The sequence below is a fragment of the Polistes dominula genome, unplaced genomic scaffold (assembly GCF_049000335.1).
Source record: "Polistes dominula isolate Pdom_NZ unplaced genomic scaffold, Pdom_raw_medaka contig_49, whole genome shotgun sequence".
Lineage (NCBI taxonomy): Eukaryota > Metazoa > Arthropoda > Insecta > Hymenoptera > Vespidae > Polistes > Polistes dominula.
The window spans coordinates 3,573,413-3,592,011 of NW_028300914.1; the positions used below are offsets into that span (position 1 = coordinate 3,573,413).

Sequence of the window (18,599 nt, forward strand, 5' to 3'; positions counted from 1 at the left end):
TAATAAACGAAATTTCATTTAAATTTCGTATACAGAAAAATATACCAAAGTTAATGATATTGATGCTTTTTTTTCATATATATATAATGTATAACGTTATTATCAAAAAAGGAGATATTACTCGTGCCATTGAATGATATAACTGTGGTTCTAATAAGTGTATATGATAATATATGTGTATATGAATCCAATATTTACATGTAAAATAAGATTACACATTAGAAACAATATAATAGTTTCATCTATTATCATAATTGAATAAGTAGATTTGTCAATAATTTTACATATCGTTCGTGATCGTATTAAATCGATCATTTAATTTCATCTTATTATAATTTTTATACATATCTTTTTATAAATATATATATATATTCTATGTATGTTCTTTTTACTGAATCGTATATTTATGATATAAGTAAAGTATATTCATGCATTTAGAATATTTTGACTAACCATTTACACAATTTTTAACGAGCATTTATATAAATTGTACATAACAATATTATTACATACATGGATTGATTGTAACCAATTGTGTTGCTTATTGATTGTGACGTACAATCGCAGGCGATGATTTGGAAAACCATAAAAAAATTATAAATTTTTCAAATATTCAAAATTTTCAACAACCAAAATAAAATCACATCCTTTTGATATGCCCGTCATACATATTTAAAAAATAAAAAAAGCTAGTAGATCTATTTTAGTCTTAAATCCTGAAACAAATATGTTAATAAATTAAACATTTAATTAACAAAGATATTTAAAATCTTTTGTAAACCTGTGTAAATATTCAATGTTATATTTATTATGAACTTTTAAATATATATATTTTATATTTAGCGTTTATATGTGTGCCTTGAGAAATGCATTTATATATATTCAAAAAAGGAGGAGGAGAATCAAAAAGGTTTGTTGTTAAGTTCAACGAAGATCACCTGTAACAAAAAGAAAACTATATTAATCATACAATCAACTTATGCAATAGCCTGACATATAAATCGTCCAACTTGCAGATGCACTTTTTAATTTACATTACAATTTATTTTTATCAAATATCTATTTATTGTTGCAATTGTTTTACAAATTTCTTTGAAAAAGTTTCTCTTCTACATGATTATTTTCTCTAATGCAATGAGATAATGTTTACATTCTGCATTCTTTTTTTATTTTATTTATTATTTTTATATTGTTTACATGTAATGTGTGTAAAGTATTGTGTATAATGAAAATAGTGTAAAAATTATAGATTTATACTCTGAATTGCTGTTTATTTTGAATATTATTTGCGTTGCATAAATAGGCAACATTTGAAAAATAACCTAAACAACATTGGAAAAAAGTATTTTCATAGAGAATTATGTCTCAGTCAAAAGGTGAATCTCGAGGAAAAGGTACATAGATTATATGTAATGAGCTTTTAAATAAAAATAAGCAAACTCATTCTTTAATTAACAATTATTTTATTATTCTAATATACTCTAATTACATTTCAAATTGTTTCTATGCATATACATTGGTTTAAACATTTCATATGTTTTAACGTACATTAAATAGAAAATAATTTTGATATTTTATAAAAGTATGTTTCATTTTTCGATTACAAATTAAATTGTTACTTGTTACTTATAATTATTTTAAAAATAATGAAAAGAATAAAGAGAATATCTTATAGCATAAAAATTCATGTAGAATGATCTTCGTTTATTTATAAGTTACGTGTACATTTATTAGAAAAATAGAAATGATTTTTAATTTATTTAACACATCGGAGTGTAATCGTCTCGTTAAGATCAGGTAATTAAAATATATTTTGTAAGGTTTACACCTTCCTATTATAATATATAAAGAATATAAGGATCAATTTTGATTTTTTGAGTATATTTTGACAATTTTATGTTCCTATATCGTATTTTTAATCATTCAAAAATATTTCTTTATTATAGATGGAAAGAAGATATACTGCGCATCATTTTCGCGCATGCAGTATTTTCGCGCCAGTCTTACGCGCATGTTTTATACACATCAATATGGCGAATCTTTCGAATTTTTTAATCTGTCATCTGTATATTTGTTGTAGCAGATTTTGTTATCCCGTTAATTTCAGGTAATTGTTTCAAATAATTTTCTAAATTATACCTTCCTATTATCAAATGATATATAATGTTATACACAATGAAATACTATATAATAAATGTTATATACCAAATACTACATACAAGATTTTTATACGTGAGTTTTTTCATATTTTACTTTTTTTTAGCTTTCTGAGCATGGGAGAGTTAAAATACGAATTCACTAACCTTTTTTACCTTGTGGCAAGTTTTTTTATCTTCTCCATATACGGCGAGGTGAGCATTATTTTGTTTAAGTATAAGCATATAAGCATATAGAAATACTGCAGAAAGAGTGAGAGAGAAGGAGTGAGAGGGAGATAGGAAGAATAAGAAAACAATACACTCGACATATAGGTTATTATAAATATGTATTTTTATTTCCAGGAATTTCTCGAGCCGACGACAAAACGTAAACAGCCGATAACATAGGTATAATAGCCGAGCATTCGACACTCCCGAGATCTCCTCTACCAAGGTTACATACTAACGTACCTCGTATTCGTCTTCTATCCTTCAACGAGACAACATAAACGAAAATGAGATGTATTAAGTTATTTAATAATTTTATTTCTAACGTTATCGTTTTGATTTTAATAATTTAAAAAGTTTTTCACATTGCATAGAATGCTATAAAAACTGGTTTATTTTTTATGTTACTCTTTATTGAGTTTGCTGATACAATTACTGTTTTATTTAGACAACTTTAAAGATTTTTAATTAATATTTATACTAACATTACATACTTGATATGTAATATTGCAAGCAAATAGTTGCATACTTTGATCAATTTCACAAATATTTAATAACTTTAACAATTAATTATGTCAACTCTCATAGATTATTAAATTATTTCTTTCTATTTACCATTGAATATTTTTGATAAAATATTTTTAATGTGTGCCCTGCCTTCAGAATGATTTACAGGTTATATTGTAATATAATCTTTAGTATGTTTCAGCTTTTCAGACTTTTTATTTAATTTTATTTTATACATCGTCATCCTAAGGGTAGGATACCCATCCTGCAGTCATCAACGAAGACTAAAAGTAAGTATATTTTACTATCAAACATTTCTATAATAATTTCAATGGATTTTTATTGTAACAATGATATTGATTGTTCTTTTTCTTGTTATGTTTCAGAAAATCATTGCAATCGAGCGCGTAGGCAATGAGGTTATCGTGTGTTGCATCGTGTTAAAATAAAATATAAAAAAGTCGACAAGTAGATTCAGTGTTGATCGTCGTATATTAAAGTTTCGTTTGCTCGGTTTAGAAACTCGCAAGTTTCTTTTATTCGGTTTAAACATGTGCTCATCGTCATCCGTAAGGGTAGGTGACCCATCGTGTATTCATCAATAAAGATTTAAAGTGAGTATATTTTTTTATTAAATAATTCTTTGAAAATTTTAATGATTTTCTGTAATAGTAATGATATTAATAGTATTATTTTTTATTTCAGTTTCAGATTGCAATCGTGCACGAATGGCCCATGTGAAGTGACCGGGAGTGAAATTTTTGTTCTTGCATTTGACTGCGAGCAATGCAATCTTTGAATGAGTGCAGTTTAGAATCAGTGATCGGGCGAGTAATAAATTAATATTAAACGCAAATTAGAGTCAGTGTTGTTCGTCGTATAATAAAATATCGGTTTCGCGATAAGAAACTCATCTATAGTTTCTTATTTTCGTTTAAATCGCGTTTTTAGATTCACGCGAGGTGCATCACCATGGTGCAATAGGGCTGCATCTTCTTGGAATGCACTGTAAGTATTCATTTGTATTTACATTTTATTTGATTTGATTTTAACTAGATTTCTGGTAATATTCCAGATAACTTATCGTTTTGTCTATTTTATTTTACAGATATAACCATGAATTCTCTTCCTTTCAAAGATGTTGAATGAATTCTTCGATGGATCTTTTTCAATGGCAAATCGAGTATCGTCTTCCATCGTCAGACTACAATACTTGCTGCGAAGTAGGAGTGTTTTGGAGCCATCGCAGAACTTCTTAAACCGTGAGTTTGTATTTAAAGTCCCTCCAGTGCTCAATCATGCCGAGGATGAAAGGTCCAAATCGGCACGAGTTACTGGTTGTAATTATCTAAATAAATTATTGACGAGCACATGAGTAATTCCTTTTTAGGAGTTACTCATAAAAATTGTATATTTTATTGTATGTTTTATTATTAGTTCAGGATAGGTTTTCTTGTCTCATCGGTTAAATTCATTTAATTAAAAATACAATTAATAAATGCACTCTCTTCTTTATTACGTGTTAAAAGCATGTAATAAATGTCTTACATGCATTGCTTTGTACATAGTTTATGTAATCGAAATTAATTTTGATATATCAATACTTTAATATTTTAAATAAATGAGCAAGAAGACAAACTCATTCGCGACGGATAGATTCTGGCAATTAAGTGGTGGCTCAAAGCCCAGTTCTTTCATTAGAACAGCCATTTAGTGAAAGAATCGTCCGAGGTTTGCAAAAAATATCCATCATCATTGTAGAGTCTTTTAATACATCTTTACCTCGAAACTATGATTGTTTCATATGGGGTAACTTTTTTTTTCATTCGCTTGTTTAAGTCATTATTCACCAAATGACTTGTAGAGTCCTTAACCCGTTTAGATGAATTTTTATTAAAATCTTTTGATATATTTATATATGTGTTAATCATATTTTTTAGATCAGGATTTTCAGCTTCTAATATACTAATCTCCCGTTTCTCCCCCCATACTTTCTGCGTTCTCATCTATGCGTGTGCCCAGGTGTTACACGTATGGGTGAGAAACAGTTAGCGTGGGTTTAGTTTTAGTTTTTTCCCCTATTGGCGGCTGTTATTGTGCTAGTGATTGCACGATGTACGTTACACCTGTGTGTGCGTATTAGGTAGTATGTATTGTACATCGTTACGCGATATTTTTTTATTCATTTAATACATCATTAAATACTTAAAGCATTACTTCTACATATCTATCTTCATTCTTATATATATATATTAAATATTTCTCATTTTTTTGATAATCGTTTGCATAGTAGAGTTACTGCATATATTTGTGGAAACTTTGATATACTTGTATATTACTAGTATGCATACATATATACTAGTGTATACTTGTATTTTTGCTTTAGTTTTTTATGCAATAATCATTAGCCTTGGCAGTCGATTACAGCAAAACGTACGTATACCCATTAGCATATAAGTTTATAAAACGTGGTTGAACTAGGGTGTCGGAGGTGCCCCGGGGCATGCTCTCTAGTTTAGGCTTTTGCACCCTGGTGGTATGTGTGAGAACCGTGGAGTGAGTGGGTGGGTATGTATGGTTTTTCTTAAAATGGGTAAAAATATGGATAATAGGCAGGCAGGTAGAATACTTCTCTGAATGAATGTGAAAACTTTAATTTTAAGTAGGTAGGATCCAGGAAAGGCATTGGTTTTCTTGCTTCCACTCCGGAGTGGAAATTCCGCCTCCTGATTTATACAGAATTGTTACAAAATCTTATCATTTCATTCCATTATGCTTGATTGGTAATTTATTTTGTAACTACTCTGTGATCTTTATTATGTATCATGATTCAAAGGTATTTGCAAACATTTGAAAGATTCATTTCTACTTCGATTTCATTTCGAACGAGATAGAGTCGAATCAAATTCGCAAATTCTTTGATGCATTTGATACTTAGTTTTAAGTATTTCAGGATTAACACTACGCACTATCGCGATCTCGTCTTACAGCTAGAAATATTTGATTTAATTAAATATAACGAATTAATGAAATGAAGGTATTGCAAGAAAATGCATTTCATTTATTGCACTATTTATTTCAATTCGATTTTATTACTCGACGTTAAAAGTGCGAAGTGTTATTAGGTCATCGAGGGAAATTATTATCAGCTTGGACATTCGATTAAATGTTCTCGTGTATGATCAATGAACTCTAAGTTCATTGATGGTCCACGAGTTAGAAAAATGAACGCGAAATGTAAAATAATTTTTGAATAAGTAAGAATTAGAATCATAACAAAATACGAGTTCACTTGCAAAATTAGTATGAAAGATCTTATCTTGCTTGCAAGTAGGAAATGTCCAAATGCAGTTTTCATAGAATGAAGAAAGAAGAGGCTTAATGCCGAAGAGGCCCCCACTTAATTGTGGCTGAAGAGGGCAACTACTGGCTACTGAATTATTTTCAAAGGTTCAACATCATGTTTGAATCTTTCGAGAATGGTTCTTTAGTCATATTTTATATTTTATTATATTACTTTTTTGCTCGTCATTAATTTGTAGTTGTAATTGGAGATAATGAACCATTCCATCTCCTTGGGACTCCAAATTTGTGTCTAAATCGTCAAAAAAATGCATATGTGTTTAGTTAGTTCGAGTCAAAAAATTTAAATTTCATTATTTTTAAATTTTAAAGCCTAATTATCGTTTTTTGAATGTTAAACTAATCTCTCTTTTCTTTTTTTGTCTTTAAGATTTTTAACTGTGATCGTATTTTTTATTAATTTTCTATATAATGCAGCTTAAAAGTATTTCATAATAAATAATAGATATTATTATTTTGTAGTAACTTAATACTTGTACTTTTACATTTTTATTTTTTTTATTTTCTGTAAATCTAAAATCACGCGTTTCAATTTAATTTCATTGCAACAATAAATGGATATTTGATAAAAATAAATTGTAATGTAAATTAAAAAGTGCATCTGCAAGTTGGACGATTTATATGTCAGGCTATTGCATAAGTTGATTGTATGATTAATATAGTTTTCTTTTTGTTACAGGTGATCTTCGTTAAACTTAACAACAAACCTTTTTGATTCTTCTCCATTTGAACGCCTTAAATGACTACTCTTTAAAATATATCTGTAAATACATTTCTGAAGGCACACACAGTTTTATATACTAAAAAAAAAAGATAGAAACATTTCTACATAAAATGGCAGTTTTTAATATTATATTTATATTGGCATAGATAACATATATAAATCAATATAAATATATCCTTTACAATTTTGTTAGTTCTTTCTAGCACCATCAAAATACACCTATGTTCCAACAACATGTATTTTATAAGAAAATAGATTGTCGCAAGCTATTCATCAAATTTCGATATTTTAATTGTTTATCTTATTTATTAACTATTCAGATCTAGGATTGCAATAAAAAATGGTCGGTAAAATGAAATCTAAGAATTTATCAGGATGCGAAACACAGTTTTTTCTTCCAAAATATTCTATAACATACATACCCCATATTATACCATTACCCAAGATAAGGGAAAACCATAAAAATGTATTGCCTACTTTTCGTGTAACAAATGTTAAAGGAAAGCCAACAAAACCAAACATAAATAGCATTGCTGGGCAGAAAAATTTAAAAACAAAGTACATTATATATTCGTGAGCTAATGCGGATAAAATAAATACGGAGGAAGTTGCAATAATTCTATTTTGATTCGTTAAAATCTCAAACACATCTTTGTATACATAAGCGTAAAGCCAATCGTGTACAACCACATTCCAGGTCCTGTAATAGACGCTATAAGAAGATGAGTTCCACCAATCCTAGAAAGAAAATACATATAAATCATGCGATAATGCTAACGATTATAAATTAATTTTATACAAAAAGAAAAAGTGAAAAAGAAAAAGTGAAAAAATCCTTTGTTTTTTTACTTTGTAAAACAATCGATCCGCAAAACGTAGTATTTCAGCGCAAGCATTTAACCAAGCATGTAAAAGACAATAAAATCCACAAAGAAAGAAAAGAATTCCAGGCAAGGATAGGTTTATTATATTGTAAAAAATTTCTTCCTTTTTCATAGGTTTCGTTCCATGTTTTTTATATATTGGCTTAACAAAACTTTCGTATAGGAAGGCTATGTAAAAAATAATTAACAAAACTTCCAAATAATGCCAGAGAACAAATTTCCATCTAATATATTTTGTCCTAGAATATAATTTACAAATGTAATTATTATTATTGTTATTATTAAAAAATTATAACTCTCGAATTAATTCAATGAACTTACCTTGGATAATGATCTCTGTAGATTAACGTCGGTGCGAATAAGAAATACAAATATTTCGAAACATCCGGTAGTTCTGGTTTTTTCGTATCCGTGTGAGCTTTGTATTTAAGAAATTGTGGCGTCGTACTTCTTATAAAAGCGTAAGATTTCATTAGCATACGAACCTATTTGACAACAAAATCAATCAAAATGTTAATTCTAAGAACTATGTTTTCTAGGTCGTGTATCGATATATTTAAAAATTTGATTTTTAATCACCTTTTCAAATATATGTTCTTAAATGTATTCATACCAAAAATTTATATTTATACAGGATGGGTCATCACATTTTACCATCTAGGTTTACGTTATTATTATTACGCGTAGCAGACAATGTTTCACATGGAGTTGAATGGCTTTGAAAGGGGTTTATACTGATGTTACTTTTTTTTGTAGGTGGACGTGTAAAGGACATATGAACGTCATTAATGTTTTTTTAAACGGAATCATATATTTTTTATTGCATCATCTGATGCTCTTTCGTATTATTTACAAAAAAGTATTAACCTATTTATGTAAAAAAAATTATTACTTTAGAAGATATTTTAATTTTTATGTCTATTTACAAAAGAGGTTCAATGTGGCGACCATTTGCATCAGAACACTTCCTGAATCGAGAAATTAATGACTCATTAACGTTTCTTAATGTATCTGATGTTATTTTCTTGCATTCATTGACGATACGATCCCTCATATCGGCCATTGTAGTCGGAGATTCGGCGTAAACTTTATTTTTTAAGTAGCCCCATAAGAAAAAGTCGAGGAGCGTTAGAACTGGTGATCTAGCCGGAAAATGAATGGGCCCACTCCGTCCTATCCAACGATTTGGGAACATTTGATTTAATGTATCCCTTGCTATTCTTGAATAATGAGCAGGGCAACCATCCTGTTGTATCTACATGTCGTGTATACATTGGTAAATCGTCTAAAAATGTCCATAGAGTGTTTGATAAAAAATTTGCATATTTTGGTCCGGTAAGTGATCCTTCGATAAAGTATGGACCAATAAGTTTATCGCCGAGTATGCCCATCTAAACATTTACACTCCATCGATGTTGATTATCCATTTGTCTAAACCAATGAGGATTTTCCGTTGACCAATAATGGGCATTTCTTGAATTCATTGATCCATTTTTCGTAAACGTTGCTTCATCCGTGAACATAACATTGCTGAAAAAGTTGTCTATTTGATTGAGAACCCAATTACAAAATTCTAAACATTGATAACAGTCATTTGAGATCAGTTCTTGAACCTTTGATGCATGACATAAATGATGTTTGTGCTTTATCAGTATGCGTAAAATACTTTTGCGGCTAATTCCAGCTGGTCTTTCGATTTCGTGAGAGCTAGCGGATGGATTTATCGTAACTGCGGCTAACACTACAATTTCGTTTTCTTCTGGTTTTTGTCTGGTGAAATTTTTTAAAAATATTATCAAAGGTACGACGTGATGGAGTATTTCGTTGAAGAAATCTATTGGCGTATAATATTACGCTGAGCCTCCGACTACAATGGCCGATATGAGGATCGTATCGTCAATGAATGCAAGAAAATAACATCAGATACATTAAGAAACGTTAATGAGTCATTAATTTCTCGATTCAGGAAGTGTTCTGATGCAAATGGTCGCCACATTGAACCTCTTTTGTAAATAGACATAAAAATTAAAATATCTTCGAAAGTAATAATTTTTTTACATAAATAGTTTAATACTTTTTTGTACCCACCCTGTATATAACTTGTATATATTTAAATAAATTTGCATTTAAATAATTCTAATCATAAAGATGTTTAGTAACGGGACGATCATATATACATGTTTACTTCTAAAATAAATTTACCTGTTCTAAAAGTATTATAGTGCTTGAGGCGATAGGTAGCCATTCATCAATTACAGCTTTAGCCGGTAGGATGATGAAAATAATCAGATATAACACATATCCTGTAAGCCATCCGTAGTCCCATATTTTCAAGGTAAGTGCTACGTTAAATAATATCGTAAATTGTAAATATCGTTTGGAAAGGAATTCTATTTTTTGGTTTTGTTATTTTTTAAATATTTTTTTTTTTTTTTAAGAAGAAGAAAAATAAAAAAGAACCATGTATTTTTTACATGAAGGCAAAAAATCGAGACGTTTGTGCGACCAGATGTAGAAAGGAATGTAAATTCCAATCGTGCTTAATTTCATTAAGACCCAAATGTAGAGGACGCTTGATAACTTTCCAAAAGAATATCTTATGGTATTAATCCCAGCATTTATTCTAAAAATATCCCCACCCCCCAAAAGAAAAAAAAAGAGAAGATAAAAATTGATGTACTAGTCGATTAAAACTTACTATATTGTTTACTCTTTTTTTATTTATATAAATAAATTCGCATTGTATATATGATAGTGGGTTGAAAAATTGTGATCCTATTCTTTTCCAATAGTATTGAAAGTACGTCGAATAATATAAAAAATAATTGTGTTCTTATGTTAGGCTCAAAACTTATCAACCCTCACACATATTTTTTCCTCGATATTCAATGAAATAAAACTATAAATAATCATACTTACGATTCATCATTCACAATGTCGTATGTAATAGTATTCATAAAAAGTAATATTAGAATCGTTAAAAATATATTATATACTGTCTTTACATGCTCATTGGTATTAAAAAGATCAGTAAGTAATGAATTTCTTTCTAAAAATTGTTTCTCCGGTAAAATACTTTCTTTAGATAATTTTCTGCGAACAAAAAAAAAGAGTTTTTATGATCAAATAAAAACATGATTTCCTCGTCAAGTTAATGACATAGTTTAAATGAATTTAAAAAATATAAATATATTAACACTTAGCCGACCGCTCGGGTAGATCTACCCTTTTCATCTGAGGAACGCTTCTTTCTCTATAGAGCTTATTTATATAGGATACAACATATAATAAAATGCATCAATTTTTGAAATCTTTTATTGCTCATTATTACGGCTCTTTATTTTCGGGATTTCCGATGAAGTCTTTGCCAACCATAAAATTAATTTCTAAAACACTACTTCAGAAAAATGCGCGGTGGAGAGCGCAGTTTGGCTTTCCCGAGCGCGGTGGAAACTGTAGAGGTCTCTGTGGGGTGTTCGGTCGGCTAAGTGTTAAGTTAAATATAGGGTATCTCAAAAATTCTTTAATCGAATTAAAAAATTAGAAATTTTAGTTTGCCAAATATTTGAAGTGATTAAATCATGGATTTATCTTTTTTTTTTTAACAATACTGTAACTAGAGATTTATATAAAATGATAATTTTCAAAAGTACTTTGTGCTAATAAATGAATTTGACTATCTCTAAACATATTAGATTATATATGACGATAATGATGCAATTATTAATTTAATTAAATAAATAAAATTATGATGATTGACCTTATTTGAACTGGTAGATCTGGAAAAATATTTCTTATTAAAATGATTCGAATAATTTTCATCAATATCATCGTATTTGTTTCAATTACGTAAAGAAATGAAAAGGAGAATAAACATTCCGTACTCAAATCTTAACGTACGCCTATGATCATGTGTTACTATTATCAATTTCGAACCGACGAGACGACTCCTAATCTGGACAATAACTCTGTCTTTGAGAATAAGTAAGAGAAACAGACGAACAGTACTATATCTAATAATAAAATAAATCTTCGTTAATAAAACAATCGTTGGGGAGAGCATGAAAGTGTATATTAAGTGCGATATCAATGATTCTTTTACGTTCATTTATAAATATCGTAGAAATAAATTGACAATGAGATCGATGAACTTTCGAAACTTTGGAATAATACGAATATTCATTTTTCGTATACATATTTACAGACATCAAGTATAATAAAAAATAATTATTATTAATAAACTTATTGTTTATAAAATAAATATACAAAATTTAATATATATAAAATGTAAAATTATTATATACACATAATACTATAATGATAATAATATACAGGTAAGAAAATTTTATATGATGTAGTACTATGCACAATCGAACGTATGGGAATGGTAGATGCATACAGCACAAATAAGATTAGTGGCATTTAAAGATATAGAACAAGACAGCAGGGTCACACTCAATCATATCATTAGATTCATTAATTTTATAATGCTAAATCTAAACGCATATGTATATTGTGATTATGGAATCATTCATTCATCTATATAAATGGCATAAAGTAATTTCTTGTATATTTGTTTGAAAAATTATCAAATATTAACGTAATAAAACTAGTAAACTGAATTGAACTGTGACCGTTTTATCCGAGTGCAAGCGCACTCGAGTTTATTTTTTTTTCTGATATTATGTATACATATATATATACTTCGAGATAAAAATTGGAATTTGAACAAGTGTGATAATACGTTAGATATTTTTTAATATATAATACAAAACAATACGACATATTTTGTAATAACAATGCAATACTAACCTTTTATCGTAATATTTGTTATTCAAATCATTCGAGATTTGTTGTGATCTGTCAAATTTGTTGAATACCTCAGATACCATATCATTAACGCGTTCATTAACATGACCAACGATGTTCTCCGAAATTTCCTCGGGAAAAAAAAATAATGTAAACAACTTTAATACAAATATCTATACACACGTATTTTCTTCTAATACTTTTTACAATCAAATAAATTATTTTATTTGAAAACTAATCCGTGCGCGTTAAGGAAATAACAACTAACAATATCTTACTTGCATTCGTACTCGTATTTCAGCAGCTATTGCTTCATCCATCATCTTTTTCTTTTTGTCTTCGTTAACTATAAAAAAAAAAACCGTTGATTTTTAAAATGAAATATTCATTAAATTCTTTCTGTCAAATTTTGATACCTTGAATAATTATTATTTAATATTTAAATGACTTAAAGTAAGTAAACATAAAATAGGTCTTACTAATTACTTTACAAAATATTCAAAATAATCATATTTAAAGAATTATAATGATATACACTTTTGCAGTATATCTGCAGATTATCTGGTATCTTTACTCAGGTAAACATTATATAGTTATATTTACAGGGTGAATCATGTAATTTGACCTTCCAAAATAACTTTTAAAATATATATTATATGAAACAATGTTTCCTATATAATTAAATTTAATCAGGAGGCAAACGTCAGGTTTCGTGAATCATCCTGTATACACTTGAAATGTAAACTCACCTCGAGAATCGGAAACTTCTGAATAACCGTTCATTATTGCACTTGTTCGGTGATTCAATTTTACATTCTTCTCATCCTCCATAATCTTGTATGACAACTTAACTCATGCGAGTACACAATAAAAGTTCTTTGAACGATTAACCGAAAGTAGTTTCGAAAGTTTACGAACGTATCAGAAGCGTTTTCTTAGCAAAGCAGCACACACGACGATAGCGAACGAACGAAATATATATACTCTACCTCTAGTACGTTATTATAAAGTCTATTGGTGGGAATTAATCTTTCTGACGTACAGTAAATTTACCATCGTGCGCATATTCTAAATATTTATTTTGTATTATTACTTGGTTTTCGTTGTATTTTTAACGTTAATTGCCCTAAACATTTATTATCATTAAAATTTTGAAAATTGTTTAGGTTTTTTTTAATTTCTTAATAACACTTCGTGTTAGGAAATTGCGCAAAATCATTTGAAATTGTTAATAACGATTAAAATTAAATTTAAATATAATAAATAAATTGTAAATAATTAATTCCTTCGTACGATGAAGCAAACAAAAAAATTTTAAACGCGAATAGATCATTATTTTTTCTCGTATATTATATAATGTAAGCAAAAATAATGAATTAGACAGAAATTCATAAACAATTATAAGTATTACTTTATTTTCATTTGTTGATAATGTCAGTTCGACCTCTTAATCGTCGGTTCAATATCATATCTTCCCACTGAAGTGTACCACGCTTTGCATGACTAGTTAGCAAGAATGAATTTTCGAAAAATTGTACTATTTATATTTTTAAGGCCTCTTGCAATGCCTCTAATGCAATTACCTGTATTCTTTGAAAATGTTAAGGAAAAATATCGTTATTTATTTTTTCTTTTTCTTTTGTCTATATTATTGTATCGGTCTTGTAAATTTAAATTAAAATATTTGAAATATGAATGTAAAATTAAATACCTATTATATCCGAGAATATAATTCTATAAAAACTTGTCTAATTAAACGAAGAAACGATGCTCTCGGTATAAGAAGATTGTGTGGTCTTTTTAAGATATATAATATCACTTAATATGCGTCTCTTTTGTGATGGTCATTTTCGCGTATTCTCGATCGCTATTAAAATAATAATTTCAAAGAAAATTATTATTTAAAAATGTTCCTTTTGATTTATCTGATGAAATACCTTTAGAAATGTTATTACTTATGTTCGCTAGAAAAATTGACCAACCTCGGCTGAGATTTTCATCGTACCATAATTAAAAGTTTTTATGACTTAATATTTTTAAGTATTTTATTATGCTTGCGTCTTTTGCAGATCTATAAGTTTTTCTAATATGTTATTATTTAAAATTGTTATCAAATGGAAATAATACAGAGTACGAATATGATACATGAAAGGATATTCTGGCAAGGTCATATTAAAAATACGATTGAAATAAACCAATAAACATACTGTTGCCATTAGAAACTTAAAAATCAACTCAGTATATTGCTTTTCTATTTTACTGTAATTCATATACATATAAATAAGGTTAGAAAAAACTTAACATTAAATTATTATTGTATAGCACTTTATTAAATTAAAATATAATACTGCTTCGTTAATATGAAAATACAATAATCAATATAAATTTATTATAAATCTGATATAAATAAAAAGTTAATTTTATCTCTATTGTAAGTTTTTAATTGTATTCAAAATATTATTCTAATATTGTGTAATGTCAATATTATTTTATATTCTATTTAGAAATTAAAATCACAGTCTTGTAGATCTTCGTTATCAAAATTTAACAATTCTTTAATATCATCGATAGAAGTTTCTTCTTTCTTTTCAGGTTCATTCATTTCTAATGATTTATTCTGATGTTTTTCCACAAATTTATCTATTCGTAATTGATGAGAATCTAATGTTTGGTCCATTCTCGTATTTTCCATTAAATCATTTTGATTAAGACCAGCTTTGTTCAGAGTATTTATCTTACTTCTTAATAATGACCATAAATGATCATCAGCCGTTTGTTTTGCCACTAAATATTGAATAATAACACTATCGTTTTGTCCAATTCTGTGTACCCTGTCTTCCGCTTGAAATAAAATCTAAATTTTTTAAATTCTTTATTAAAACATAAAAATAATAAATTATAAAGATAAAATTATATACCTATATATGTATATATATATAGATAATATATGTATATATAATAGATGTAATACGTACTCCAGGATTCCAAAATAATTCTGCAAAAACTACCAATCGTGCAGCTGTTAATGTGATACCAGAATTTGCAGCAGTTATAGATAAAATAGCTGCCAAACAATTGCTATCGTTTTGAAAATTATTGACCGCATCTGTTCTTCTATTTGAATTTACACTTCCATCTATCCTTATAAATCTATTAAATAATTCGTAATGTATATAAATAAATGTAAAGAAATATAATTAAAATTTAATGTCACTGAAAATTACCCTATGTCCATTTCTTTTGCTACTTCACATATTGCATCTAGAACATGTTTATGGTGAGCAAAGATGAGACACTTTTGTTTATTCGAGAATATTCGAGTAACATAATCACTGTGAAAAAATATTATAATAAAAATATTATAATAAAAATATTATAATAAAAATATTTAAAAATAATGTGGTATTACACATGAAAAATATCAAACATAATATAATAAATAATGTTTTTACCGGATAGCTCTAAGTTTTAAAAAACTTGATTTATTATAATACTGAAGAAGTGCACTATGATCTTTTAAGTCATGCGGAATGGACTTGTCAAACTCTTTCTGTTTTTTTATATCTTGTTTTATCATGTCTGGATCCAGTATAATGACCTGCCTAAAAATCATTGATCTTTAAGTTTTTCCATAAATATAAGTATAAATATACATCTCTTATGCATACAAATCACCTTATTTTTGATGGTAATTGATTTAACACATCATCTTTTAATCGTCTAATCATACATGTTAACTTCAATAGTAATTGTAGTTCTTGCATATTAGATGATCCAGTAAAATCCCAGCCAAAGTTTTTTTTAATTCCTGCACAATATCGAATTCCATATTCTTGATATCTAAATGAAACATTATGTAAAAACTGTATATATAAATTATATTAATATTAAAAGTATTAATATCACTTATCTGATTTTATATTATTATTATTATTATTATATTACATCTGAATTTGATACTTACCCCATAAAATTAGGAATTACAAGGTTAATCTGAGTATATAATTCTATAGGACGAGACAAAGCTGGCGTTCCACTAAGTAAAACTACATGTTTTGAATTAGATGCAATTTTTTGTACAGCTTTAAATCTAAAAGTCTTATTGTTTTTTATAGTGTGTGATTCATCCTAGAAAATTATTTTTGCATTTCAATTGATATATCATAATATAACTTGCGATGCTGTATGTATTAAATATAATTAATCTACTACACACCAAAATGACAAATCCAAAACCAAGGCTTTTAAATAATTCTTCTGATCTTGCCAATAAATCATAGGATACTATAACAATTTTTACATCATTATTAAAATCTTTGACATTGGTAAATTGATGAATATAATGTGCAGGTATAGATGGTAAATAATTAAAAATAGCTTCGGACCACTGATATCTACAAAAGTTATAGATAAATACAAGTAATATTTACTTAGTAAAATTATTTTACAATCATTATACTGAATGTCTCAAAAGTCACTTAAATGAGATAATAAATTCTAAATTGTTTTGGCTTATACTTGATATAGGGGCATACTTTTTTAAGTATGAACCTATAACTATGAGATTCATATCTTCAAATGAAACACAGATTATTATAATTCTACTAATGAACCATTGATTTTTTGATTTTTTCTCTTCAATAAATAGACTTTTGAGACACCTTAAAATTTAATAATCTTACCTAACAGTGGATGGTGCTACAATTAACAAAGGCCAACTTTCTTGAAAAAAGGATGCTATTCCCAATGCTTGTATTGTTTTTCCTAATCCCATATCATCAGCAATTATACAACGACCTTTCTTTGAAATTCCATAACTAAAAAATAAAAAATATTTGTGATATCATAATACAAATGCGTTATAAATAACAATTGTAAACAAATATTATACAATATTTACCGAATGCCTTCTTCTTGAAAAGGCATTAACGTACTTCTTAATGTTTCATCTATTGATAACAAATTAATGGAAGGTGTTGTATCGGATGAAGAGTAATTTTGCTTGAAAAGCTAGAAATATAAATATAATTAATATCGCATATTTGATTTTTTTTTTTAAATAAGTATATTTATAATAAAATTAATACCCGTATAACAGATGCTGGTATTTGTATTATAGAAAGATTTGATTTTAATTCTATTAACTTTCTTATTAAATTTTCATAATCTGTCAGATGAAAACTCCATGTCTTTTTACTTGAATCTAAAATATAATTGCTTTTTATTATTATTTATAATTGTTAATTTATATAAATACTATATAATGTATATACAAAGATTTCATACAACTTACCATATGATCTACTATTCATTGTCTTAAATACATCAATTACAGATGATAAATAAGATGACGTTTCCACCGCAAATTTGTCATTAGTAATCATATAACATTTCACTGTTATAACAGAGTTAGTACCAAAAAAATTTTTAGGTTCTTTAGGTGTTACAGGCGTCTTAGGTGCATATTTGTTAACTGAATTAAATGTCCGTATAGGCCCAATCTTAGAATTATTTGGTTTTAATGCGACTGCTGAGTTAATAGCATTAGATGGAGTATATTGAGATTTACGTACAGGAAAAGCAACAGAACATTCAGAAGTGCGTTTTAATTGTTGAATTTTTTTTCTTTCCAATGCTTCCAAATGTTTATTTTTTATTTCTTCCTTAGAATAATCTTTTACGTTTGCCATTTGTACAAAATTATCAGAAATATAATAATTATTTTTTTGTTTATTTAAATATTATATGATAAGTTGATGCTTAAATGTTAATAATTGTTTAAATAATTCTTTAATGTTTACTTTAACCAACTGTATAACTTAACCTTATAAAGATCTATCACTATGTTTATACATTTATTAAAACTTGTCTTTGTTTCTCGTATTTGTTTCAAAAAAATTGTATGATAGTTATATAGAAGCGAAACTTCAATACACTACCATGCAA

The 18,599-nt window shown here is 27.5% G+C and overlaps 2 protein-coding genes and 1 long non-coding RNA gene across 3 annotated transcripts; 1 reads left to right on the forward strand and 2 right to left on the reverse strand.

Annotated features, from left to right (window-relative positions):
* The first annotated feature begins 994 nt into the window (after nt 1-994).
* On the forward strand, nt 995-6,925 carry LOC107068996 (uncharacterized). Its single transcript, XR_001476070.2, has 3 exons — nt 995-2,107; nt 2,264-2,351; nt 2,502-6,925. It is a non-coding gene; the product is annotated as an uncharacterized LOC107068996 (long non-coding RNA).
* Nucleotides 6,926-7,073: 148 nt separating this feature from the next.
* Nucleotides 7,074-13,636, reverse strand: LOC107068995 (sterol O-acyltransferase 1). Its single transcript, XM_015325889.2, has 9 exons — nt 13,403-13,636; nt 12,932-12,999; nt 12,657-12,784; nt 10,764-10,937; nt 10,319-10,467; nt 10,047-10,186; nt 8,166-8,329; nt 7,810-8,083; nt 7,074-7,698 (listed from the first exon to the last, which is right to left on the reverse strand). Exons 1-9 carry the CDS (start codon nt 13,482-13,484, stop codon nt 7,273-7,275), a joined length of 1,605 nt encoding a protein of 534 aa, XP_015181375.2. The 5' UTR covers nt 13,485-13,636; the 3' UTR covers nt 7,074-7,272.
* A 1,325-nt stretch (nt 13,637-14,961) lies between these two features.
* On the reverse strand, nt 14,962-18,587 carry Marcal1 (SWI/SNF-related matrix-associated actin-dependent regulator of chromatin subfamily A-like protein 1). Its single transcript, XM_015325886.2, has 11 exons — nt 17,947-18,587; nt 17,741-17,856; nt 17,554-17,663; nt 17,336-17,470; nt 16,870-17,047; nt 16,618-16,781; nt 16,329-16,493; nt 16,106-16,255; nt 15,878-15,985; nt 15,629-15,803; nt 14,962-15,507 (listed from the first exon to the last, which is right to left on the reverse strand). Exons 1-11 carry the CDS (start codon nt 18,341-18,343, stop codon nt 15,154-15,156), a joined length of 2,052 nt encoding a protein of 683 aa, XP_015181372.2. The 5' UTR covers nt 18,344-18,587; the 3' UTR covers nt 14,962-15,153.
* Nucleotides 18,588-18,599: the final 12 nt, after the last annotated feature.